This window comes from Gekko japonicus, unplaced genomic scaffold, assembly GCF_001447785.1.
Source record: "Gekko japonicus isolate JY-2015 unplaced genomic scaffold, Gekko_japonicus_V1.1 scaffold385, whole genome shotgun sequence".
NCBI classification, from domain to species: domain Eukaryota; kingdom Metazoa; phylum Chordata; class Lepidosauria; order Squamata; family Gekkonidae; genus Gekko; species Gekko japonicus.
In genome coordinates, this window is record NW_015162489.1 from 922350 (window position 1) to 948439 (window position 26090).

Sequence of the window (26090 nt, forward strand, 5' to 3'; positions counted from 1 at the left end):
CCTCCCCCCACCCCGTAAAATCTCCAGGAATTTCCCAGCTGAGAGTCAGCAACCCTATTGCTGGGTGACTTTGGTCCGGACACGAGGCCGAATCTGCATCTAACATTTGCTCCTCTTTCTTACCAAACCCACACTGGAACATACATTCCCATCTGCATTGCAAGCCACTTTCACTTTGATTGATTGCCGAATGTTATGGCAGCGTCCAGACTGCATGCCGCTTTCACATCGTTTGATCTCTGGTTTTATGGTGGCTGTCTATTTGGTTGTATAAATTCTGCCTTTCTGATGGAAATGAGATTTTGTAAGGGGGGGGGGGGGACACAGAATCAAAGCCATCGTAACCAGAGCTGTTTTATTCAGGTCAGTGTTTTATGGGTTCCATAGACTGGGGAAAGTGTTTTGTCAGATTTGCCATGTGGTCTTTTCATGGCACCGAAGTCGAACATCTAGCCACCATATCAGTACAAGCAAAGCTTTGAGTTAAAAAAACATAAGAAAATTTCCACCATGTGACGCATCAATATTACTTCCAGGTAAAACCCAGATGTGACTTCACCAGGGGTCATTTCCTGCAGGAACCCACAGGAGTGGAGCTCCAGCAGTAAAGAGCCCAGGGGGCGGGCACATGCAACAAGCCCCACCCCCTGCTCTCAGCAGCCCTCAGTCAGAGCAAGAAGCAGCCAGGTAAGTTGCAGAGCTCCCCCCGGCCCAAAACAGTCCAGTGGCATCTTTAAGACCAAGTTTTATTCAGGTACGAGCTCTCCCTCCTCTGCGAGGACAGATCTGCACCCCCCCCCCCCAATAGCTAGCAATCCAAAACAGTCCAGTGGAGCCTGAGCGGTGGGTGTTGCCTTCTGACACACTTCTGGTGATGTCAGGGGGTGTGGCATATGCAAATAAGTTATGCTAATGAGCTCCTGCACCTCTTTTTCTACGAAATGATCCCTGGACTTCACTGAATCAAGTATTTACCATAGAAACTGGGGGAATTGCTAGAGCGTCACTTGGTGCAGTGACAGCAATTCTGGAAGTGGCGTTGATGCGTAGCTCTATGCTCACCTCCCCAAAAGCTCCTGGGGGCTGCCAGGCAAATGTGGGGCAGGCGACAGGTAAGCTGACACCCATTTCCTGTGGCTAGGTCTGAGCTGCGCAGCTTCTGTAGTGCTGGCCAGTAGTTCTACAGGGGCAATTCAGCTTGGCTGGTCCCTCCTGGGCCTTTAAACTTACCAGACCGACCCTGATGTGCATTCATCATAGAACTCAAATGGACTTGCGTGACTAGTCATCATTGTTAACTCTCAAAGTACTGAATTTCATACAGATGAATACTATGGTTGCCTGGCAAATGGAGTGAGATGGTGAAGAGGGTAAAAAAGCATGCCTCCAACTCTGGACCGACAGGTTGGTTCTTAAGACATTCTGCTGAAAAGGATTGTGTTTCAGTTGGAGACAGTGTGGCGATGCCTGGGATGCCCAGGAGGTATACCTGTGTGGTCTTTACCAATGCACCTCCCAACTTTGGAATGGGATCCCAAGTCTGTGTATGCACAGGCATGTACTTGGGGCAACATTTGGCAGAAAATCAGAGAGACAGAGAGAGGAAAACTTTAATTTTTACTGAATAAAGCAATAGGCAGAAAGATCTGACTGTGGTAGGAACTGACAGTTCCCCATGTTGTTAGATGTTTCATGAAATAGTTGATAGCATTGATGTTTTCCTTAATCAGGTCAAAACCACAAACCAAATTTGCCAAAACACTAGGGGCAATTGCAGCCTCAACATTATCGCATCAGTAGGTGGAGTCCAAGCAATGGATCTTATTATGAACCTGAATTTCTTGCTGAATGTGGGCCAATATCTGTCACGCAAACACACACATCCATAAGCTCTGTGGTGGTCCCTGTTGAAATAGAAACAGGTTGCTTGATAAATCCAACACCTACCACAACCCCCAGAGGAAACAGTGCCCATTAGAAGCTACATTTTGGTCAGTGGAGATTTTATGTACTGACTGAGATAAGCCATTTCCACTAGAAATGCCTTATCTCAGAGCCAGTTTGGTGAAGTGGTTAAGTGCATGGACTCTAATCTGGGATAACCGGGTTTGATTCCCCTCTCCTCCACTTGCACCTGCTTGGATGACCTTGGGCAAGCCATAGTTCTGATAAGAGCTGTCCTTGAAAAAGAGCAGTTTCTGTCAAGAGCTCTCTCAGCCCCGCCTACCTCACAGGGTGTCTGTTGTGGGGAGGAGGAGAGAAAGGAGTTTGTAAGCTGCTCTGAGACACCTTTGGGTAGTGAAGGGTGGGGTATAAATCCAATCTCTTCTTCTTCTTCTTCTATATTGGCAGAAGAGTAGCCCAGTGAAGGAATGACTCCTGCTCTTTCTTTCCTCTCATTCTCCTTGACCCAACAAATTATTTTTGACTGTCATTATGGCAACCCTGGTCTGAGAAATCCCATCATATGGTGAGACAGATTTTTAACAATGGAATGGAGAACAGCTAAACCACCAAATGTTTTACAATAATTTAAACTTGACACTCTGAACTGCTGCCGTACCATCAACGATACAAGCAGTTTTTCTGTGGGCTGTGTGTGTAAGTTGCTTGTAACACCGTCACGATCTACCTTGGAAGCTTGTAAAGTGGGGACTTGATGGGTTTCTTCAAGGCGCTTCCTGGCTAGGCTACGGCAGGAGGGATGCTGCAACAGTTCAAAGCCTGCCAAGGCCAATCATGCCAATCTCAGTCCTGGGGTTTTGCTTTTGGACCAACGTGGCTGTAAACAACTTCTTTCTGCAAATAATTTTTGTTGTTGTTCAGTCGCACAGTCGAGTCCGACTCTTCGCGACCCCATGGACAAGATCTCGCCAGGCCCTCCTGTTTTCCGCCGTCCTCTGAGGTTTGCTCAATTTCATGTTCGTTGCATCGATGACACTGTCTAACCATCTCATCCTTTGCCGTCCCCGTCTTCTTTGACCTTCGATCTTTCCCAGCTTTAGGGTCTTCTCCAGTGAGTGCTCCCTTCTCATTTGGTGGCCAAAGTATTTGAGCTTCATTTTCATTATCTGGCCTTCCAGGGAACAGTCAGGGTTGATTTCTTTTAGGATTGACTGATTTGACCTTCTTGCAGTCCAAGGGACTCTCAAGAGTCTTCTCCAGCACCATAGTTCAAAATAATCTATTCTTCGGCGATCGGCCTCCCTTATAGTCCAACTCTCGCAGCCATACATGACTACTGCAAATAATGGTAGCTTTCAAAGATGGATTTTGTGAGCCTCTAGATTGGTTCATGAAAAAATGCACTTACATTGAACTATTTTGCTTTCTGGGAGGACGGCCAGTGCGATCCCCCAGCAGCATGCTGTTTTTTTTCTTCCCCTACCGCTCTTGCAGGACTGAAGTGAACGGGGCAGACTCCAGTTGCAGTTTTTATACACACTTATCTGGGAGTAAGCCACTGGAAATGACAATAGTGCTAGGAAAAGTTGGAGGCAGCAGGAAAAGAGGAAGACCCAACATGAGGTGGATCAAGGAAGCTACAACCCTCAGTGTGCAAGATCTGAGAATGGCTGTTAATGATATGATGTTTAGGAAGACATTAATTCATAGGGTTGGCATGTCAGTGCTTCACACACACACTCACACACACTCACACACAAGCCCTGTTGAATAACATGGCTTGCACTGTAAGAAGACTACACTTGGCTAAGAGCAGGAAGGAGAGAATCTGTGCGGGCAAATAGTATTAACTTAATTGCTTTTATGGACGATCATCTTGACTGGGATATAATGACTGGGAAAACTGAGTTATCAATATTATGACATTACAAACTGAAATTATTCATTTATACTGAGCACATACAGAGTGTCCTGCTTGTTAATCACTAGTCTGTATCTGATTACAGGGTAGGTGGTGGCCCTTAATATGTATAGAGTGCCTTTCATTAGTCACTGAGACGGCCTCTCCCATCTCCAAAAGAATTCTGCTGACTGCCTGAGAGGGAGAGTTTGCAAATGAGTGCACTCATCAAAGAGTGAAAAAGGATGCTGGCATATATCTGCTTCTGTCTGCTCTGAACGGATTTGCAAAGGTGCTTCTGTGTGGTGGAGGAGAGTCAGTGTGCATCTGCTGTAAAATGGGGTTATTTCTTTTAGAACATGATAGATATAAGACTGTGCATGAAGAAGCAGGAAAAGGAAGTAGGATGATTGTGTTTCCGATTAGGGTGCATTCGGTTTAGCCTGTGGTCTAGTTACCATCATTACTGTTCACAAAAGCTGCTTCCACACCAGGATAATTCTCCACTGTGCAATTGTTCCTGCTGCAAATGAAGAGGTATTCACAGTGGCAATGGAGTATCCACACGGTGGATTCTCCATGTTTTCTTTCATATCCTCTCATGCCTACCAGTCCCCACACACACACACACACACCACCAGCAGAATTTTGTCCACTTTCTAAAAAATTGGTAGTAGCTATGTCACTAGAGTGTTTTAGCATTATAGTAGTATTGCAACTACTGATTTTTTAAAAAGTCAGCAAAATACCTGTGGGGGGAGGTGGGAGGTGCAAGGGGTATTTAGGGGAAATAGCACCAATGTAGTGGAGAGGTCCAAAAATCTGCACCTTCCTATCCGTACAGTGACCATACCCAGTTTTTGTTGTTGTTCTGTTGCACAGTTGAGTCAGACTCTTCGCAACCCCACGGACCACATCATGCCAGGCCCTCCTGTCCTCTGCCACCCTCCGGAGTCCGCTCAACTTCATGTTCATTGCATCCCATGCCCACATAGAGTATAATATTTCCAGAAAGATTGTGCTATAGCATATTTGGGGGGAAATACAGTGAGACTTGGGGAAACCTGCATGACAATGTTGTGTGCAAGTTCGGGGGGGGGGGAAATCAGCCATTTAAACATTTCAGCATTCAAAACATTCAAGATAAAGTGCATATACAATAATTCAATAAAAACATGTAACTGCACATAACAGCAAAAAACAGGGAAGGGGCCAATAACAGTTATTGGGAGTGCTCCAAACAGAAGGGAAAAAGTGTTCACTCACTGGTGGACGACAATAATAAGAGAAAGACAGACAAATCCCCCTGGGGAGGGAGTTCCAAAGTTTTGGTGCCACAACTGAGAAGGCCCTTTCTTGGGTTACCACCTGCCTAGACTCAGATGGCTGGGGCACCTGAAGCAGGGCCTTCGAAGATGTCTGGAGTGGATGGGTAGGTTCATATGGGAGAAGGGCAGGGGTCGTTTCGTAGAAAAAGAGCTAGGGGAACTCATTAGCATAACTCATTAGCATATGCCATACCCCCTGACATCACCGGAAGTGTGTCATAAGGCCACACCCCCTGACACTACCGGAAGTGGCCACACCCCCTGCCCCCAATGGTCCCGGCCGCCAGCGGCGGCCTTGCAGCTCCACTGCCGAGCCCCATGAGGGGCCCAGCGGTGGACCTGCAAGGCCGGTGGGAGTGCAAGGAAGCCCCGCGAAGGACCTCCCTGGCCCCAGGCAGGCAGGGGTGGGGAGAGGCAGGGAGGAAGCAACTTACCCTCCCTCTTCTCCTGCCTCCTCCTGGCTGAATGAGGGCCGGAAGCGGGGCGGCTGGAAGCAGGGGGCGGGGCTTCGTCATGTGCCCCGCCCCCGTACCTCACCCGGGGGGACTGCGATCCCCCGCGATTCCCCCCGAAATGACCTCTGGAGAAGGCAGCCCTTAAGGTATGATGGCCCGAGACATACAGAGTTTTTAAAGGTCGATACCAGCACCTTGAATTGGGCCCTGAAGCAAATTGGGAGCCACTGTGGATGGGAACTGGGGCAACCTTGATGGATCAGTGATCTGATTCAATACATGTTAGCTTGATGTGTGACTGCTAACAGAAGCTGGTGCCTGTGGGACATCTTCTTGGACCCCAGGCACTTATACTGTGAGTCCTGCAGGGTTCCATCTTGTTCCTGCTCTGTTCAGCATCTGCTTGAAACTCCTGGCAGAGTTCTTCAGGAGATGTGGAGGGCAGTGTCATCAATATGCTGATGCACTCAGCTTCATTGCTTCTCTCCAGCTATCAGACAATTCAGTGGATGTTCCAAACTGATGTCTGGAGGAAGGAGTAGGCTGGATGAAGTCCAATAAGCTGAAACCCAGTCTAGACAAGACTGATGTGCTTCTGAGTGATAATATTGCCAGCTGTGAATCTAGGAGTCTGCCTACACTGCACATGTACTATTAGTTCCATGAGTACCAAGGGAGGCTCCAGACGGGTAGCCATGTTAGTCTGTCTGTAACAGCAGAAAAGAGCAAGAGTACCCTTTCCTACTGCAAGGGAGGCTCAGACCTTCTCTGTGAGTCATAGTGTCTTTGTCCAACTTTGGTGGGTGTGGCAGCCGTGGCTATTCCTGGATAGGCAGCATCTGGCCATGGATCCCCATGCTTTGTATGAACATTCCCAGATTAGATTACTGAGATACATTCTATATCAGGCAATCGGCATTTCCCTGGGCATGTAAGAAAGGGCCACGAGAACTAATCACTGATGCAACCCTTCCTGCCCTCCCTTCTCGTGATCTGCCTAAGTTCACAGAATCAGCATTGCTGTCAGATGGCCACCTAGCCTCTGTTTGAAAACCTCCAAAGAAGGAGAGCCCACCACTTCCCAAGGAAGCCTGTTCCACTGAGGAACCGCTTCTAGCTGTTAGGAAGTTCTTTCTAATGTTTAGCCAAAAACTCTTCTGATTTAATTTCAGCCCGTTGGTTCTGGTCCGACCTTCCGGGGCAACAGAAAATAACTCCACACCATCCTCTATATGATGGTCCTTTAAGTACTGTCAGAGACAAGGAAGGTGGTTACCAAGAACAGGGCCCTTTCTGTAGTGGCACCTTTATTGTGGAACTCCCTCCCAACAGCCATTTCCCTTGTGCTAAGTTTACAGAGTTTCAAGCGTCAAGTTAAAGCTTTTTCTTTGTTTTCCCTTCTTTCTTTCTCCTCTTCCTCCTTGGATTAACTGATCTAAAGCTGTTATTCTGCTAGACTATCCCCTGCACTGACGATTGGTTATTAACTTTAATTTTGAATTGGTATGTTATTTGTAAGAAGTTGCATTTTATGTGCTTCAGTGGTATATTATTTTTGTTAGCTGCACTGGAAGCCACTTGACTGAGAGGAGGAATCTGAAATTATAAACTATTTTGTGTTACTTGAATCACAGAAAGTATATAATTTTTAAAATGGGGGGGAGGAAAATGTTGCCAATGTGGATGGAACCTTCCAAAAAATGCATACTTTCCAGTTCATGTTGTGGGCAAAAACATTTTGACAATGATGTTTCCCAAAAGATCAGATAAACTAGGTTTGGGAAAGATTGCTGCAAAGCAGAGGAAAACCCAAAAAGTGGATGATTAGAGGATAAGGTTGTGTAGATGCTCCAAAAACAAAAAAACCCTTCTACTCCAGTTTGGATGTCAAACGAGATCAAACCCACTATGTGGAAAACCAGTTCTCTTGCGGAAGCGAACCTCTGGACTCTGCAATGCTGCAAGAGGTCCAGCGCATTGCGTACAGGGACCAATCCACTCCCATCCACCCCATCACCTCCCACTATCACAGGAGGTAATGTGACAGAAGGAAAGACTGAGGATTAAAATCTCTGGCAGGGACAGCGGGGTTACAGTATGATAAGATAATATGTGATGTTAACAAATGCCTGCCATTCGTTTTTAGATAAATTGGTCTTAAATTGGCTTGTGCATTTGAATTCTGTCTTGATAATGTCTTAAATAGCCCCTGTAGAAGGCCTCAGCAATGCAGTTTTCTCCCTCCCCCCCTTTTATAAGAGCCATTATTCAAATATCTCTGCATCTTTTGGCTCTGGTACATCTAGCTGTAGTTCGAGGCTTATTTTTTCCCCTCTAAACAAAGGGGCCAAAGATCTTGCCTGCCAAGTACTATGTTTAAGTTCGGGGGGGGGGGGGGAATCTTGGACAATAAAATCCTCTCACTGTAAAACTATTTTCCATTGGCCTCGTCACTACCAGGCTGAGCAGGACGTGCTCTTCCAGTGATTGCCTGGCGACCTAACTGAAGGCAAGCTTCAGCATCCCAAAGGAGAGGCCAGACTAGGCCACCTCCCCCACAAATTGCTGCCTTGATCTTTCTGCCAGGCCCCCTTCCCACCCATTTCCCATGACTGCATTTTGATTGGCTGGAGGAAGGTGTGACTCATCAGATGCTTGCCTATTTAAAGGCAAGGGAGTGGCACCTCCGGTCCCGCTTCTGCCTGCAGGACCCCAGAGAGCAGTTGCAGCCCACAGCTAGAAGATCAGCACCATGCCCGTGAGTCTGGGATGCTGGTGGGGGGATTTCCAAACACACCGGTGGTATCTGAGTGCCTTCCTTGCACCTGAATCTCTGCAGAAATGGGAAAGAGGGTTGGAGGGAGACAGGCAGTGTACTTTTCAAAAGTTGTGCTGACAGTTTTGAAGTGCAATTGGGTGCAGGCTGTAAAATTAAGCAGACTGTGTGTCCTGCTAAGACTTTGTCATTACAGCAGGAGTAGCATGGAGATGTCTCCAGGAGAACCATTCGTAGCAGTGGGCTTTCCCTGGCTGTCTCTCTTGTATCTGATGGAGTGTTCTGCTTAGACATGCTTCAGTTTTCATGCATTGTCTCCTGGCGCTCAGCCTGCCAGCCTTTTTGATCCACGCAGCTGACAGAGGAAGCTGCTGAAACAGCTTCTGGCTCAGCCTGAGCATCCTGTGACCAGACTCTCTAATCCCATTTACAGGAGCTTGCAGAGAGCCCAGGGCTATCATAAATCCTGAAATTTGAAGCTCTCATTGGCACCTGATGGGTGTAATGAGGATTTCAAAGAGGTGCATGAGGAGGCATCTGGGTGTGGTTCAGAACAGTTTATGCCAGAGGAGATGCTAAGTTTAGCCCTGTGATGGGAAACTGTATTAAAAGATTGATTGCTCTTCATTATGGGGAAGGGAAGTCAATAACTTCTCTTCTTACAGTTTTGTTAATGCTCACTAACAGCATCCTGAGGATGGAACTGAACAGGGGGAGCTCTTCTGGCTGCAGAGATGGGAAACTCCCCCTGCTGAATTTCTGTCTGGCTGCTGTTAAGGGGCAGGGGAATACACAATTGTAACAAGGAATTGCCACCTGTCATTTCACACACATGCCAAACACCGTGCAAAATCTGATCTTGAGCCTCAAAACAGCCCAGCGAGGTAGGTCTTTGTTCCCATTTCACTGATAGGGAACTGAGGCTGGGAATAGCTTGCTGAGCAAGCTGTGCTTGATTTCCACAGTCATGTAAGCATCATTTTCCTTCTTGCAAAGCACTGGCCTGTCTCCTACCAACTTCTCTAGTGGCAGAAAAGCGAAAGTAGCCCCTTTTGACCACCCAAAGGTGATGGTGGGACTCATGCGATCAAGAGCCACGTGGAATGGTGGCTCTGATAAAAGGAGGGGGCTTAGAAGAGATTGAGGCAGCTGCCGTTCCAAGTGGTGGGAAACTGTATCCCTCACCTTGCGTGGCACATGGAAGCAGTGTGCTGCTCATGGACTTGCTGCTCTGCACGCGGGGAGAGCTGAGTGCTCCCCAAGAGGAGGCTTAATCCTGGAGCCCAGGAGAGCCGCAAGCAGGGAAGAGACAAGAATCGTGGAGGAGTCATGAAGATCTCCTTGAGGGTCTGTTAAAATCTGTTCCATTTATGCAGAATAAATGCCAGTATCCCTTTTATTTTCCTTACTCACAATTTGATTACTGCTTGATCTCCCTCATTGTCTTGCCCTCGCTAATACCACCTACTTAAATTTACATCATTGTTTTTGGTGCTAATCTGGAAAAGCTACTTTTCCCAGCTTCTAGAGTCCCCACTCCACCCATAAATATGAATTGGAAGGGCGGGGAAAGAGCTTATTTCTCTGTCCAGAATAAGTGCAACAAGATAGTTAAGGGGATAGATAATCCTGTTATCACATTAATCTTGCATAGCTTCTTTTTTGTTCACACAGGTGACAGTACTTTGCATGCAACACTTGCCAAATGTAAACCTGTGGCAATGCTCTTGTGTGCCTTTGAGGAGCTGAATATCTTTGCTCCAGACTCACTTGACTGGAATGATGCTGGAGGCATTGGCAGTAGCAGTGGAACGTCCATATGGCAGTTTCTCCTGCACTAACCTTGCCTCTGCTCCTCCCTCACATGATAGCCACTCCCTGCCCCCAGCCACTGTAGCGTCTTTTAAAGCTTTTTTTTTAAAAGCCAGCAGTTGGTAGATCCCTACAGTACAGTAATGTTACAACCATCTATTCAATTTTTCAAGTTTTTTGTAAAAAAGCAAGGATCTTTGCAGATATAAGGAGTACACCTTTCCCCTTATAGTTCACAATGAAAAGGGTTAGAATTTTTTTTTTAAAATGAAAGCTGAGAATTCAAAGGAACTAGTAGATCGTGTTAACATATTGTTATAATATTATTATAGTAAATTTGCCCTTTTTTAACAACATGAAAAAACTCTAGAGGAGAATAGTGGCTGGAAGGTGGTTAAGGGAAGGAAAATGATGCCAGTATAGGTTTGATATTTAAAAACTCTGCCCTTTCCCATCAATATGGCAGGCACAGATTTTTTGATTGTGATCTTTCAAAAAAAGATGTCCTCAAACCCACAAAGTGGATGGTTAGGAGACGACATCACGTGAATTTTTTTTAGGGGGGTGGGGAATTTGCTCCAGTTTGAATGCTAAACTGCAGTAAAACCTCCACATGGAAGCAGCCTTGAAATTCTAATGCAGGCTAGGATCTAAATAATACTTAAGTAATACTTAAGTAAGAGCCAGTTTGGTGTAGTGGTTAAGTGCACGGACTCTAATCTGGGAGAACCGGGTTTGATTCCCCACTCCTCCACTCGCAGCTGCTGGATGACCTTGGGCAAGAGCTGTCATTGAAAGGGCAGTTTCTGTCAGAGCTCTCTCAGCCCCACCTACCTCACAGGGTGTCTGTTGTGGGGAGGGGAAGGGAAGGAGTTTGTAAGCTGCTCTGAGACTCTGAGTGAAGGGCGGGGTATAAATCCAATCTCTTCTTCTTCTTATACCCTTCAGAAGTATAAAAAATAGGTTTTTTGCAAATTGACCTTGGGTAGTAATAAGAGAGTGATCTTGGCACTGGGACTTCCCATCGCTAAAGTTTAAGTCATGTTTAGCTGCTAAACTTAAAAAGTGTATCCTGATTAATTTCATGCATCTTTAATCTTTAGGGTGTGGCAAGACTCCTTGGCTATGGATGACTCATTTGCCCACTTCTTGCATTTGCTTTCAATGATATTCTGCTTTGACATTTAGCATTATGTATCCAAGTTTGTTTAAACATCCTGTGGCTAATAAGATGGTCTTGTGTTGAATTAGAGCAGGAAGATGGTAAGAAGCTGAAAGCGCAGTTATGTGTAATATGATGAGATTCCGGTTGTTACATTCATCTCTTTCTTAAGAGAACAGCCAGTAACCCATCTCTGGATTCCTTCTCTAGGGAATTACTTGCACCAACATCCGTGTTGCCCCTGGGCAGCGTATTGCTGTGAAAGGAGACATTCCAACCGGAGCTAAGAGGTAAACTGAGCATTGGAGGAGATGGATCTGTGCTGAAAACTTGTCACAGTTTTATCCTGTGTTCACTTGTCATGATGGTTTCCCCACAGAGCACCGTGGGGGTCTCTGTTAAGCCCCTCCTCACTGAGTTACCATTTTCAAGTTTCCCTGGAAATAGGGAATGAGTATTACACTAGTTTAAGAAAACAAAGTTTGAGTCCAGTGGCATCTTTAACAAAGTTTAATTCTGGGTATAAGCTTTCATATGCATGCACCCAAAATTAAACTTTGTTGGTCTTAAAGGTGCCACTGGACTCAAACTTTGTTCTGTTGCTTCAGACCAACACAGCTACCTCACCTGAAACTAGTTGAAGAGTTACACTAGACATTTTCTCTCTTTTTAAAAAATCCAAAGCAACCAGGGTTCCCTCTAAGGTGAGTTAGTGTGAGCTAGCTCACAGCTTTTTAGCCTCCGGCTCACACATTTTTGTCTTTGCTTGGGAAGGATGGCTCCAGAAGAAACTAATTTATGCAGTAGCCAAATCATTCACTCACAACTTTAATGCCAGCAGCTCACAAAGCAGAATTTTTGCTCACCAGACTCCACAGCTTAGAGGGGGCATTGAAAGCAACCGTGATATGAGAAAGCTGGAGGGGCAGCCCTGTAGAGGGGGATCCTTCAGTCATATAATTTTTCTGATATATTTCCACCCAAGCTGCTATTTGTCTTCTGGGAGGGGATGTTGTAGGCACCATATGTACTCCCCCATGGGATAGACAGCAGCTTTGGAAGTGGTATTTTTAGATCTGGATCACTCCCCTTTTAGACACAAAAGTAGCATTGGTGGTGAGAAGCGGATTTTCTAGATCCTCCTGTGCCTTGCGTAAGTTGCCCCCTAAGTCTGTAGATATATCCTGGGTGATGGGGGTAAAATGATTCTTGCCATGGAGTATAAAAGAGCCAGTTTCTCTTCTTCCCCCGCCTCTCTCTTTTGATGGAGAAGAGCCATTGCTGGAGGTTAATCCCCACCCACGCAAGCATTTTCCAGTGAGTCACACTGTAACAAAGATTTGCATCTTCTGCCAAGAGACTAAATAGAAACAGCTGTTGGAGACAGCAGTTTCATTTCCAGCCAGACTGTCTTCTCCCCCCCCCCTTCCTTGCCACTATAATAGTCTGTTCTAATAGTTTTTTCCCTCTGTTAGCACACTGTTATACACATTATACCATCTCCTAGCTTGCGTAGCATCAGGAAAAATGCACACTGTAAGATGAAGCTGCACGCACCTGCTCTTTTCTCCACTTGTGGTTTCCGCTTGCTTCCTTTCACCCATTTTAGACTTGCCAGCTCTTAACCAGCATTTCAAAAACCTTTTAAAAGTCCTCCCATCATTTTACCAAGGATGTGTCCCGGGGAAGTTCCCTTTTCTCAAAACTGCCTTGGAAGAGTATCTGATCTTGATGGAGTTGTCCCTTAAAGGAGAAAAAGCCCATCTCCTTTGACCGTGTTCAGAACTAGATAGCTGGACTAATGTTACTTTGGGCTTAACTGTGCTATTTCTGAATTGGGACAGGAAGATGAACCTTCCAAAAGAGCTTGCCTGTTGGACATGCAGTTTAATCAGCAGTAGTTTGTGATAAAACTGTGCAGATGGTGGGAGAGATGTGGCTTGCCGCAAAGGCAGCCTGAGGGGGGAGGAGTTGTAGTAAAGGTATAGTCAAAGACCTGATAGAACAGTTCTCTTGGAAGATGGATCCTCTTGTCAAAAGCCAGTAGCACAAGGTGCTTCTGCATTTCATGTGCCACAGACAGGGAACGTGTTGCAGCAGCAAAATTCGGAAACTGTCCAAGTGCTGCTAGAAATCTTCACCTAAATTCAAGAGAAAGAGGGAAAGGTGTGTGTGGGGTGTGTGTGTGTGATGAAATTCTGCCTGTGCTAATTATCCTTGTCAAAGATCTGTGGTTGGGCATTCGAGAGAGAGGGGGGCTTTTGGCCCAGTAGAGGAAACTTGGCTCCTACAATGGGAACCGATAATCTCAAAGATAAACATGCCCCAGCTCTTCCCCTTCTCCCTGATAACATCACTTAAACTTTCCTTTAATTCTCAGAAGTTCCTTGGCTCCTGACTACCTGATGAAGCCTTGAGGTAGGGAGGGCTCTTTAGAGATGAAATACTCTTCCAAGCCAGTTTTTGCGAACAGGGAGCTTCCCTGGGAAACATGCTTGGTAAGAAATGTGAAGGCAGAAAGAGGCAGCAGACGGTTCTTGAGGGCTGGAAACAGCCTTAATAGGCCGTGCATGGGTCTGCAGCTTGAAAAAGCAGTGGCTACTCTAGAAAGGGGCAAGGCACTTTCAAGACCTGTTTTAAATGCTACAGTTAATGCATATGTGTTTTCAGACCTGCACTGTGTAAGTTTAAGGGGTGTTATCAGAGGTCATTTCGGGGGGGGATCGCGGGGGATCGCAGTTCACCCGGGTGAGGTACGGGGGGCGGGGCTTATGACAAAGCCCCACCCCCTGCTTCCGGCCGCCCCGCTTCCGGCCCTCATTCAGCCAGGAGGAGGCAAGAGAAGAGGGAGGGTAAGTTGCTTCCTCCCTGCCTCTCCCCACCCCTGCATGCCTGGGGCCAGGGAGGGCCTTCGCGGGGGTTTCCTTGCACTCCCGCCGGCCTTGCAGGTCCACCGCCGGGCCCCTCATGGGGCTCGGCAGTGGAGCTGCAAGGCCGCCGCTGGCAGCCGGGACCGTTGGGGGCGGGGTGTGTGGCCTTATGACACACTTCCGGTGATGTCAGGGGGTGTGGCATATGCTAATGAGTTATACTAATGAGTTCCCCTAGCTCTTTTTCTACGAAAAGACCCCTGGGTGTTATTTCTCTCATGTACAATATAAAAGACATGCACTAGTTGGCACAGACCAATTTCACTTTGCTATTTTAGGCTTCTGCAGTGCTGCACTGCATTCCTGTTGAACTGTAATGTCTGAAGCAGTCCTAAGCCAGGGAAGTCCCCCTTGCGACAGTGCCATCTTTTCTGAGTCCACTGAAGTGTAACTGCGTAGGATGGCACTGGAAGCTTTGTATGGCTGATCCTGCTTCTGTTACAGGGAAAGCCAAGGTCTCTTTAGACCTCCACAGCGGACTCTGCAGGGGAAGGCCATGGCAAACCACTGCTGCTTCTCACTTGCCTTGAAAGCCCCTTTGCTGCGGTCACCATCAGACAGCTGTGACTTGATGGCCCTTCACACGCATCCGAGGGGTCCCTTTTTGAATGAAAGCCCAAGAGAGTCTCTGTGCTTGATAGAGAATTCTATCCTTTTGTAGGATTCCAAACCTCTCTGCTTTTGAACTCTTGCACAACTGTTGCATTTTACTGCTAAATCCTTGCAGACTTTAAAATATCCTTAAGAAATATAAATGGTGCCATCTTGTAAGAAATATGCAGGACACTCCAGGCAGACTGAAAACTTTCAGATTTGTCGAGTCAAAGCTAGAACTTGCTAGGACTGAGTCCCCTTCTGATATAAACATTACTATGGGCAAAGTTAATTATTCTTGGAGTGGTTCTGGCTTGGTAATGTGCGGAAGGCCTCCAGTTCAGTCCAGGCATCTTCAGCTACGGGAATCTCTTAAAGGCACCAGGGCCCCAGTCACATGAGCCGGATATCGCCGGGGGGAGGTGTGGCAAATTGCCCCGGCACAGTTTGATCCACGATTATACGATCAGATGCGCCGGCGGCACACCACGGGTCCTCCCCTCGGAGCCGGCGCGTAAATGAGGGGCCGGAGGAGAAAGCTGTGCGCCAGTGCGATCACACCGCGGGCATCCGGAGGCATCCCGTGGCAAACCGTTTGCCAGTACTTTGGAGGTACTACTTTTTTATCGCGTGTCTTCGGCGATAAGCCACAGATTGGCCACGGGTGCGCTCCACTTCCCAGATGTTGGGGTGTGATCGCGCACGGATAATCTGCCCACCACCCGTGGCTATCTTGCGGCAAATCTGCCGTGTGAACGGGGCCCTGGATAGTTATTCGGAGCAGGGAAACATGGAGATGCTTTATCTCCCCACCCCCATCTGCTCCTTCTTCATCACATCCCCAGAGGCGTGTGTCTCTTCAGGCTTCCAAATCTGTATTTGGTGCCATCTGTTCAGGAGTGCCTGAAGTGAAATATTGATGCCAACGCCCTCTTCAGACAGAGATTCTGGAGTCTGGGAGTGTTTGAGCTGGCCAGCCCGAAGAGGCCCAAGAGTGTGTCGTATTGCCGAGAAGTCTCCAAAGCACGAGGAGGGCTTTGCAATAACCTCTTCTCCTCTGTCTCTCAGTTTCGTAATTAATCTGGGCAAAAAAGAGGATGAAATCATGATGCACTTCAACTCACGTTTTGATGCTCACGGCGACGTGAGGACCATCGTATGCAACAGCAAGAGCGGTGCCCAGTGGGGGAAAGAACACAGGGAGAGCAGTTTTCCCTTCCAGGAGGGCACCACTGCAGAGGTGAGGCTTGAAATGGTCCAGCTTGAGTTGGGTGGATGAGCTCAGAAATGATACACTCTGAACATCTAGTCAAAATTGGAAGCCATGATTTCCCATGGACCCTGCTCTGGAGTGGAAAAACAGTTCCGTTTTCAGATGGGTGTTCCAGTAAGGACAGCACTGGTATATCATGGGCCCCTTTTTTTGCTACCTCTGAGGATGAGTAGGCACAATGAACACATCTTTGGGAAGGATGAAGGAGTCCTAAGTGTGTGAGGGAAATATTGCTGGTATTGAATTCCTATCTGGAAGACTAGAGTCTGGTTAGAATCAAAGACATGAGTTCAAATTCCAACATGGGGAAGTCAAACAGATGTGACACAGGGGAAGTCTGTGAACAGAGCTCCTGGTCTTTTTTCTCCAAAAATTGAGTTTAGGGGCCTGATTAAGACTGGAACCATGGCACAAGGGGAAGGAGGATTTAAACCTTCCTTCCCACACCTTTTTCGGACTGGGAAAATCCCTGTGGGCTGGCATTTGCCCCATCAGAGCAGCTCTTGGGCACATGTAGCTACTTTACAGGGATAATCACCCATTTCAAATGAGCCACTGTGCATGTGCAAATTCCTACCACTAAGCACTCTTCCCCCAGCATTGCATTTAGTTTGAACCTTCTAGAAAGCTTGAAAGGAACTGGGATTTCAAATGGAGGATAATCTCTTATGATGAACACTTTGTTTGTTTTAGATCATTTTCTCTCATGACAAAAAAGAGTTGACTGTTACGCTGCCCGACAACACTCAGTTCAAGTTCCCCAACAGCTCCGGCCATGAAGGCATCGAATATATCTGTGTCGACGGCGACATCGCATTCAAGGGCATCTCGCTTATTTAACTGTCTTGGTCCTCTCCTAGTTGCTTTTCTTGCTTCACAAGGCAGAAAAATAAACTCAGCTGCATTCTGGTCTTACCTGGTGTAATGTCTTTAGTCTTTCCTGCTGTGGTTTTGAGAGACCCCACATCTCTGTGGATACAAGTAATGGTTGGTTACAGGGGTGTGGCCTAAGTGTTAGCAGGACATATGAGGGAGGGACAAGGCAAACCAGGGGGCAAAGGCTGTGAGAGTGCTAAAAACATCAGCTTTTGTGCTGTCTAATCCTGACACTGCAGTCTGACTAAATATGTAGGCGTACATATTCTGGCCTGTTCTGGGAGATGAGAATTAAAGCCGAAGACCATTCCTAACCACAGGATGTCCTGCTCAGCCAATGTTCTGAGGCTTCAGTAGACATGGTCAACAGGTTTCCAAAGCTACTTCTGTACCTACTGGTACCTCATGGGCACTTGGAATGCACAATCTGCCTGATACTGGAAATACAGGAGGTGTCATTGGTTTCTCTACCTCTAATATTTTCTAGAAGATGGTGTTACTCACCATGTCATAGTGCTACAGAGTTTACATAAGTCTCCCCTGACAGAATCAATTTGGTCATGTGCCTATTCAAGGCATGGCAGGACTGTCCCCCTCCTTGGATCTGGTCATCCTACTCTGGCTAAGGGCATAAATTTGGGAGTCCCTAATTGTCATTTTAGGAGCTGTGGTGGCTCAAGTGGTTAAGACGCTGAACTGCAGGCTGTGGAAGGTCAGTTCAGCAGTTCGAGACCCGAGTGTGCCGCATGACGGAGTGAGCTCCCATCTCTAGTTCCAGCTCCTGCCAACCTAGCAGTTCGAAAGCAAGAAATTGCAAGTAGATAAATAGGTACCACTTCGGTGGGAAGGAAACAGCGTTCCGTGCGCCTTGGTGTTTAGTCATGCCAGCCACATGACCACGGAAACGTCTTCAGACAGCGCTGGCTCTTCGGCTTTGAAACGTAGATGAGCACCGCAACCCTAGAGTCGGATTCGACTGGCTTTCAAGCAAGGGAACCTTTACCTTTACCTTTAATTGTCATTTAGGTAGCACACTGAAGCACCTCCCCATGACTTTGCTAATTCTTACAACAGACCAGTAGTGTAGCCTGATACCATACCCCTGTGGCAGATGTGACAATGGGTTGGATGCAGACTAAATTTTCTAATGGCAGAATGGAACTTTGCTGCCTTCCACTCATCTCTATGAATGGCTGCTGCTGCGGGATGTGGGGAAAGGCAGTTGGAATTTCCAGATTTAGTTTGGATCCAACCCCATGCCTAAGGCTACTTCACCCATTTACAGCTGAGGTAAGAGCTCAATGCCTGCCCTGGGCTTTCTGCTCAATGATAATATCAGTGTGCTAGTATTATTTTATTGGAAATGAATAAAGAAAACAACCCAGAAGGCTTTGCGTACTGTCTTCAGTATGCAGGACCCTCTACAACAGAGTCCTGTATGTCTTGTTTCAAGGCAAGTAGCTCCTTTGAGTCTGGAAGCTTTTCATCTTGATTGGCTTTTTCCGATCAAGTTAGTGGGCTGGGGTGATGAAAAGGAGGGCCTGGAAACCCTGCCATTTGCAGCATTTCTACCATCCCATATAAAGAGCCCATTTTCAGCCTGAGATAGTAGCAAGCAATGAGTGCTTAGACTGATGTATAAAGCAAAACTTGGCTTCATAAATTAGACTGATAACACTTAACTGTGGCTTTAGTATAAAGTTTTGCTTTTGGGTTTGGTTTTTGTTTGATTGCGGAAGTTGAAACATTTCAAAAAGGATTTGGACTAGCCTAGTAACAGGCAAGGAAGTAAGAGGAGTGTGGCCTGCGGCCCTAAGTAATACAAGGCACTGAAACCTCACCCAAAAATGTGGTTTAATTGCTCAAAAAAGTACCTTGTATACTGTGGCCTCTACATATTCCTCTGCAACTGCGATTACCTGGAAGACAACTAACTTTACCACCCTTCTGCTTTCCTGGTCAAGTGCAGATGATACAAACCAAGGTATTCTGAAAACACTGAGGTAAGTTATTACTACTTGAGCTCGGCTGACACTTAAAAAAATATGTAGGTTATGCACAGTAGCAGAGTTGACACCTGGTGTCCCCAACATGTTGAGTCAGAAGTCTGAATAGCGCTTATGATTTTAAAACTGTACATGCCCAAGCACTGTCTATATAAATGGGGATATTGCCTTTTACGAGGTACTCTGTCACCTACATACATGCACTATATGCAAGCATCAACCTATTCATGCCTTTGGATCAATGCATGAAGGTTGGGGGAGCAGAGGTAGGCTTCCGTTCCATCACCACGCATGGAGCTAATACATTTTGAAATGTGTGATGAGGGCTTTGGACTTGGTAAATGGTCATCAGTATTCTCACCCTGCCACATGTTGTATGGGGGAATTTGCGTGGCCTTCTTGCCCACTGGTAACTTAGCCTGGTGTTCTATGGTGAACCATATGAAAGTCTGGTCCCCTCTATCACTGTTTTCTTCTACGCATTTCTGCTTAGGTGAAGAAGTGTGATAAGATTTTCCTCTCCAGGGAAATGGCCAACTTACCAAGAGCTTAAACGCATTCTATGGCGAGTTCCCAATTTTGAAAAATATGTATCCTGCCTTTCCAAAGCAACATATACTACTCCACAGACCTACATTAAAATACAGCTTTAATAGGCAGTTGATTAAAAAACATAATAAGAACTGCTACAGAAATGTCTATTCTCAATTATACTAAAGGGTCCAGCAGAACAGAACCATCTTCTAAGCCTGACAAAAAAGATATTGGTGTAGGCCGAATGTGAACTGCCTTTGGTAATGTATTCTAGAAGACAGACACAACAGAGAAAGCATGAAGCCTTACAAAAGCCACACAGATCTGCCAGATGGGGTGGGGGACTATAAGTATGGACTGCTATGCAGACCTTAGCTCGTGTGTAGTCTGAAGTCCTATGGGAACAGGGTTGCCATTCCCCCAACAGGGGTGGGGATATGCCTGTTTTTAGGAGCCCCAATCTGCTGGCCTGGTTCCAGCCGGTGGGGGGGACCCCGCCCCCAAAGTGCCCCATTCATGCCAATGTGCCTGGTGCAATGACATTGTGCTGGGCACGGTGCGCGGGGGGGGGGGGCGCTCTATCATTCAAAACAGCGTTTTTCCTCAAATGATAGAATGTCCCCCACAATGTACCCTGTACGATGACATCACGTCCGGGTGACATCTACCCATGCCAAAAAGATCCCGGATAGAGAGGGGATCCCCCCTCCCGCTGGCAGCCAGGTAAGATCTGGCAACCCTATAAGGGAAGCAGGGTTTGGGAATTCCTAGAGATTTGTAGGTGGGGCCTGGGGAGAGAAGGGTTTGGGGGTAGGGTTGCAAGTCCCCCCTGGCCTCCAGCAGTAGATGGAGGAGTAGGGTTGTCAGATCCAGGCTGGCAAACTCCTGGACATTCGGGGATGAAGCCTGGGGAGGAATCCCCTGGGGAGGACAGGGACCTCAGTGGGGTGCAGTGCCATAGAGTCCACCCTCCAAAGCATCCATTTTCTCCAGGGGAACTGACCTCTGTAGTCTGGAGACAAGCTGTAATTCCAGGGGATCCCCAAGTCCCACCCGGAGGCTGGCATCCCTATTTGGTGAAGAAGGAACGAATCTCAGCAGGGTATAATGCTATAGAGTCCACTCTCCAAAGCAGCCATCTTCCAACAGGGGAACTGATCTCCATTCTATGAAGATCTGTTGGAATTCTGGGGGATCTCCAGCCCCCATCTGGAGGTTGGCAATTCATATGGGAAGCAGCAGTCCTTCAGGTATGTTGCTCTAGGGTTATGAAGGGCTTTAGAGGTAAGAACCCAATACCTAGAGTTGAACCTGGAAGTAAATTAGAGGCCAGTGGACCTGTTTTAGCCTTTGCACAACTCCTGACAACAGCCGTGAGTGGGCTGCATTTTGGCAAAGATTTTCTGTGCTCACTGAACCTCTTGGCCTCACTGAGATGACTCTTAACGCCCCCCCTTAGCAGTCACAGGATACCGCGGCCTCCCTGCCCTTCTCTCTTTTGCTTTGCTTGTGTTTTTGCCTCAAGAACTAGTCAGGCAATGAGGCATGTTACAGTCATATAAGACATTCCTTCCCTTACTGTTGATGACCCACCCTGAAAAGCAAAGGCGGTCTCATACCCTTCCACCGATCACTGATGAAAACAGAGACATTTCTTTCCTTACCCTAAGCATCACCACTACCTGACCTCTGCTCTCCACCCCCCAGTTATATGTTGTTGAAGGCACTCCTCCACAAAAGCTTGTATGAGAACAAAAAAGTCTTTCAGCCTGAGCAAGATTTTCTTTTTTGTTGCAAAAGACTAATGCAGCCGTCCCTATGGAACTGTCTCCACCTTCTGTACGATGTATTAATTTCCTCAGCAATCAACAGCTGCCTTGCCCTGGCTTCCGAAGAAAGGTGTGTTAATAAACAGGCCATCATTTAAAAAACAAACCAACCCAACCTTGAATCTGTATATCTAATAGCCAAGTTGCCCCCTCCGTGCGGATATCTAAATCCGCATATCAGGGGCACCGGGGGGGGGGGCAGAGAGATTTTCCTGCACACTTGGGGCAGTCCCCAGGTGTGCAGAAAAATCTAAAAAGTTTTTAAAACTGTACGGAGGATATTTAAATCCCCCCAAAAGTAAAAGAGCTGGCGGGCCCGGTGGCTGGGAGGCGCTCAAGCCTCACCACCGGTACCTGGGGGGGGAGATCGGAGGGCCCGGCGGCTGGGAGGCGCTCAGGCCTCACCACTGGTGCCCGGGGGGGGGAATCGGTGGACCCTGTGGCTGTGAGGCGCTCAGGCCTTGCCACCGGGGTCCGGTGGGGGATGACTTACCTGCAGAGCTGCTTCTGCAGGCTGGAAGCCTTTAGGAATACTCCCCCCCAGGAGTATCGCGGGTCCCGCTTCTTGTAGAATGTCTAATTTCACAACAGACCTATATTTATAATAAAATAGCTGCAACTTGAGACAGATTCCAAAACATTTATGATAAGGCTTATTTTCTAATTACAATGATTTATCAAAACATTTATATAGAGCCTTTCCTCTTGGTTCAATGCCGCTTACAATAATAGCTAAAACATCCCCAGCTAAAACCAAAGATTAAAAAAATAACAAGCCCCAAATTCCTTCCCTCTCCCTGCCTTAAAAGATTCCTGGTATTCAAACCTCCTCAAAAGCCCGGGGAATAGGCATCTCCAAGGAGGGGGCCCCTCTCACCTCTTCAACGGAGTCCATTCCTCAGAGCCGGAGGGCAGCCAAAAGTAATTGCTAAAAGGGGTTATGAGAAGGATGGAAGGGAAGCAGTGAGCTGGCATTTTGAGAGCAGCTATGGGAGGAAAACAGCAGGGGGAGGGCGGGGCCTGCCCCCCAGCTCCATCCCTGAAAGAGAGAGAAAGAGGGAGACAGAGCAATGGCCTTCCAAAGGGTGAGAAATTGCACTCTGTTAGTGGTGCAGTTAGGTAATTTTAGACTCTGGACTTATGGTCCTGGGGTCATCTCCCCTCAGTTAATTTCAGATGTTCTGGGAACTACAATTCCCAGAATGCAGTGGGGGAAGCAGTGGCAGAATAAAAACGGAGGTGAACTGAGTAGAGCTAGCTCAACTCTAGCCATAGCCTGTATTTAGGGCTGCCAGGTCCAGGTTGGAAAATTCCTGGCAATTTTGGGGGTGGAACCTGAGGAGGGTGGGGTTTGGGGAGGGGTATAATGCCATGGAATCCAGCCTCCAAAGCAGCCTTTTTCTCCAGGGGAACTGATCTCTGTTGCCTGGAATTCAGTTGAAATCCCAGGAGATCTCCAGCCACCACCTGGAGGTTGGCCACCTTACCTGTATTCCCCTCTCCCACTGAGCCAAGGTGGTGGTTGGTTGTAGGGTTGCCAAGTCGGCATGACTCACCCGCGGGGGAGCGTTTCTTCCCTCCGGGAGCTGCCGTGGGACGCGCGCGGCCAGAACATCACAGGAAGTGACGCACGATGTAGGGCACGTTGGGGGCGTGGCCCAGATCATCGGGGGGGGAACCATATGGCTTTCCCCCCAACGATCTGGGGCATGCCCCGGGGTTCACCCCGGGGCCCAATTCCATGGCGGCGGAAATCGGGCCTCCAAAGCTGGGGTTTCCCCGCCCTCCGCCCCCACTTGGCAGCCCTACTATGTTGTGGGGGGAGAAGGAGTGGGCTGGTAGGCAGGCAGGACAAGAAAAAAGCTTGAGGGGGCAAGAAAAATGGAGCAAAAAAAGGGGGGAAGATGGAGGCTGGAGTGAGAGAGGGAAGCAAGGGAAGGGGAGAAGCTGTGGTAGCAGCAAGAGAAGGACAGAAAGTGCAGATAGCAGGGGAGGGGGGACGGGATCTACAGGGTGGATGAGATTCCCCTACCATTAAACTATGGCTCTTCCTAGAGGGTTTGCACCATCTGGGGGAACCCCAGGGGTCATTTCCTGCAGGAGCGCACAGGAGCGGAGCTCCGGCAGTAAAGAGCCCAGGGGGCGGGCACATGCAACAAGCCCCACCCCCTGGTCCCAGTAGCCCTCAGTCAGAGCAAGAAGCAGCCAGGTAAGTTGCAGAGCTCTCCCCAACACCCCAGACCAAAACAGTCCAGTGGCACCTTTAAGACCAAGTTTTATTCAGGTATAAGCTCTCCCTCCTCTGCGAGGACATATCTGCACGTTCCCCCCCCCAAAAAGCTAGCAATCCAAAACAGTCCAGTGGAGCCTGGGCAGGGGGTGTTGCCTTCTGACACACTTCTAGTGATGCCAGGGGGCGTGGCATATGCAAATAAGTTATGCTAATGAGTTATGCTAATGAGCTCCTGCACCTCTTTTTCTACGAAATGACCCCTGGGGAACCCAAACATAGATCACAGGAATGAAACTCATATGATACCTCTACACCGCATAGTCAAGTGGTACAAAGCAGAGCATGATAGTGATTCATGCTTACAGTTTCACATGGTCTGGCTGTCCGCTGATAACTAACTGAACACTGTAATGCATGAATAAATCCCAAATGAATGGAGATCATTGCGGTGCTGTTCAATAAGAGAAGAAACAGCTTTAAGGATACAATTATATTTAATACACTGAGTATCCATAGAACTCTTCTGTATCTTGGTTACAATTTGTCTTGGGAGTTAATTATTTTCCTTTGCCTCCTTCATTTAAACATTCCTCCTTGTGCCAACATAGCCTTTGAGCCACATAGCCTTTGTGCCTTCTGCTTGGGACTTTTCATACTTCCTCCTTCTGAAGAGAACCTGCCCTCCTCCCTGCCTTTCCCCTCCACGGGCTGCCATGTACTCATGGTAGTTCCTGGTGAGCAGGGTATAAAGGAATGGATTGATACAGCTGTTACCATAGGTCAAGCAGGTCACGCCGAAGTTGAGGTAAGCCTGAGCAGTAGGGCCGATCTCCAAATCCTCAGACCAGTACAACTTGGCTAGTTGCCAGGCCCAGAATGGTACAAAGCAGGCCCAGTAGGCTACGATGATGCTGAAGATCCTGGAGAACAGTTTCTGTTTCAAGACCCTGCCCACCACTCGTGGCTGCATGACTTTCATGGAGGTCCAATAGGCCTGGGCAAGGCAGGAATACACTATGCCCAAGACCAGACCAGGCCCGAGGATGCTTGTACTGAACAGAATTGTGAGGTAAACTCGAAAAGCATCAGGAGTCCATGTGGGAAAGCAGATATGTTTGTGGCTGATGCCTTCCCGCTGCTGGATCATAACCATCATGGGTACAGTAAGCAACAATGAGAGGAGCCATACAGCTACACTGGCAAGCTTGCGGTATCTCTTTCCAGCCCATCTGGCCCTCAGCGGCCTAGTCACTGCCCAGTAACGCTCCAAGCTCATGGTGGTAAGCAAGAAGATGCTAGCATGCATGGTGAGCAGGTCCAAACTGAGCAAAATCCTGCAGCCCAAATCCCCAAAGAACCAGTTGTGAGCAAAATATGTGCAGACCACAAAGGGAATGGTGGAAAGGTAGAGTAAGTCAGCCAAGGCCAAGTTGATTATGTACACACACAAAGATCCAGTGGAGCGACCAGACAGGCCACTAAATGCCACCACCAGTGCATAAATATTCCCTACCATCCCAACCAGAAACATAATGATGAGGACTGTGCCCAAGACTCCTGTGACAGGACTTTCCTCTCCAAGCCTGGCATCATCCGAGAAGTTGCCCCATGAAGCTTCTTCAATGAGCTCTGCCGTCATTGAATACACAAGGTGTGCTCTGATACTAGGAGGAACTATGGCACACACATCACACAGTGGAAGGTTAACAACTGGGGAAACACAAGTGCTGATGGGTAAAAAAAGCAACCTGGGTCTCAAATGAAATGACAGAGGTCATGAGGATGCCTCAGTCCTCTTTCTGTGCCACGAACATCAATGCCTCTTACCCATCCTGAGCGAAGCAGGAAGAAGCACGCCTGTCCCAGTCCAGAGATTAGATTGTGTTGTGTCTTCGCTGCTTTTTGCCATCATGGAATGCTCTGCTCTCTATCTGACTTTCCTCGGTCTTCAGGCATTTGCAGCTGGTTTGTGCACACAAAGAAAATCTTCCTCCAGCAGTTGAGCAGATTTCTTCCTCACCTTCTTCTTCCCTTTTCATCTCTGAGAGAGACCCAGGAAAGTCATTGTGCTCCCCACAAGTACTCTGCCTATCCAGAAATATAATTTGTTTCTGAGTAGAGGAATGTGTCTGATTCATGGCTTCACACTCAAGCGCCAATGATCTCAGTGGTAGCTACTGGACTCTTAGCTAGTCACTGAGGAATTGCACAGGACTTAACTGTTTTCAGATTTTTCTTCTGCCTATCTCTTCTCTCTTCATCCAGTCTTTACTCACCTCCTCTCCCTTTTCTATTGTTTTGTTGTTGTTCAGGCTTATAAAGTGAGGAACAGAAGGTCCACAACTTTGATATGGCTGAGAGAAAGAGAGAGAGAGTATTGAATGCAGAAGAACAAGGAGTGCAAACAAGACAAGGCATTTCAGATCAGCTCCCAAATTTGTGGGAAGCTGTAAACACGGCTGCTGCTGTCACAGAAT

The 26090-nt window shown here is 47.6% G+C and overlaps 2 protein-coding genes across 2 annotated transcripts; one reads left to right on the top strand and one right to left on the bottom strand.

Annotated features, from left to right (window-relative positions):
* The first annotated feature begins 8252 nt into the window (after positions 1-8252).
* Positions 8253-17050, top strand: LGALS1 (lectin, galactoside-binding, soluble, 1). The gene is made up of 4 exons (XM_015405976.1): positions 8253-8346; positions 11549-11628; positions 15931-16102; positions 16829-17050. Exons 1-4 carry the CDS (start codon positions 8341-8343, stop codon positions 16973-16975), a joined length of 405 nt encoding a protein of 134 aa, XP_015261462.1. The 5' UTR covers positions 8253-8340; the 3' UTR covers positions 16976-17050.
* A 7143-nt stretch (positions 17051-24193) lies between these two features.
* LOC107105919 (urotensin-2 receptor-like) lies at positions 24194-25252 on the bottom strand. Its single transcript, XM_015405967.1, has one exon. The coding sequence runs from the start codon at positions 25250-25252 to the stop codon at positions 24194-24196; it is 1059 nt and encodes a 352-aa protein (XP_015261453.1).
* Between the last annotated feature and the right edge of the window lie 838 nt (positions 25253-26090).

Bases quoted from the DNA above. Each gene is read 5' to 3' on its own strand.
- LOC107105919 (XM_015405967.1), bottom strand. From the start codon at position 25,252: ATGACGGCAGAGCTCATTGAAGAAGCTTCATGGGGCAACTTCTCGGAT.
- LGALS1 (XM_015405976.1), top strand. The intron at 11,629-15,930 runs GTAAACTGAGCA...TCTGTCTCTCAG, and splicing joins ATTCCAACCGGAGCTAAGAG to TTTCGTAATTAATCTGGGCA. The intron at 16,103-16,828 runs GTGAGGCTTGAA...TGTTTGTTTTAG, and splicing joins AGGAGGGCACCACTGCAGAG to ATCATTTTCTCTCATGACAA.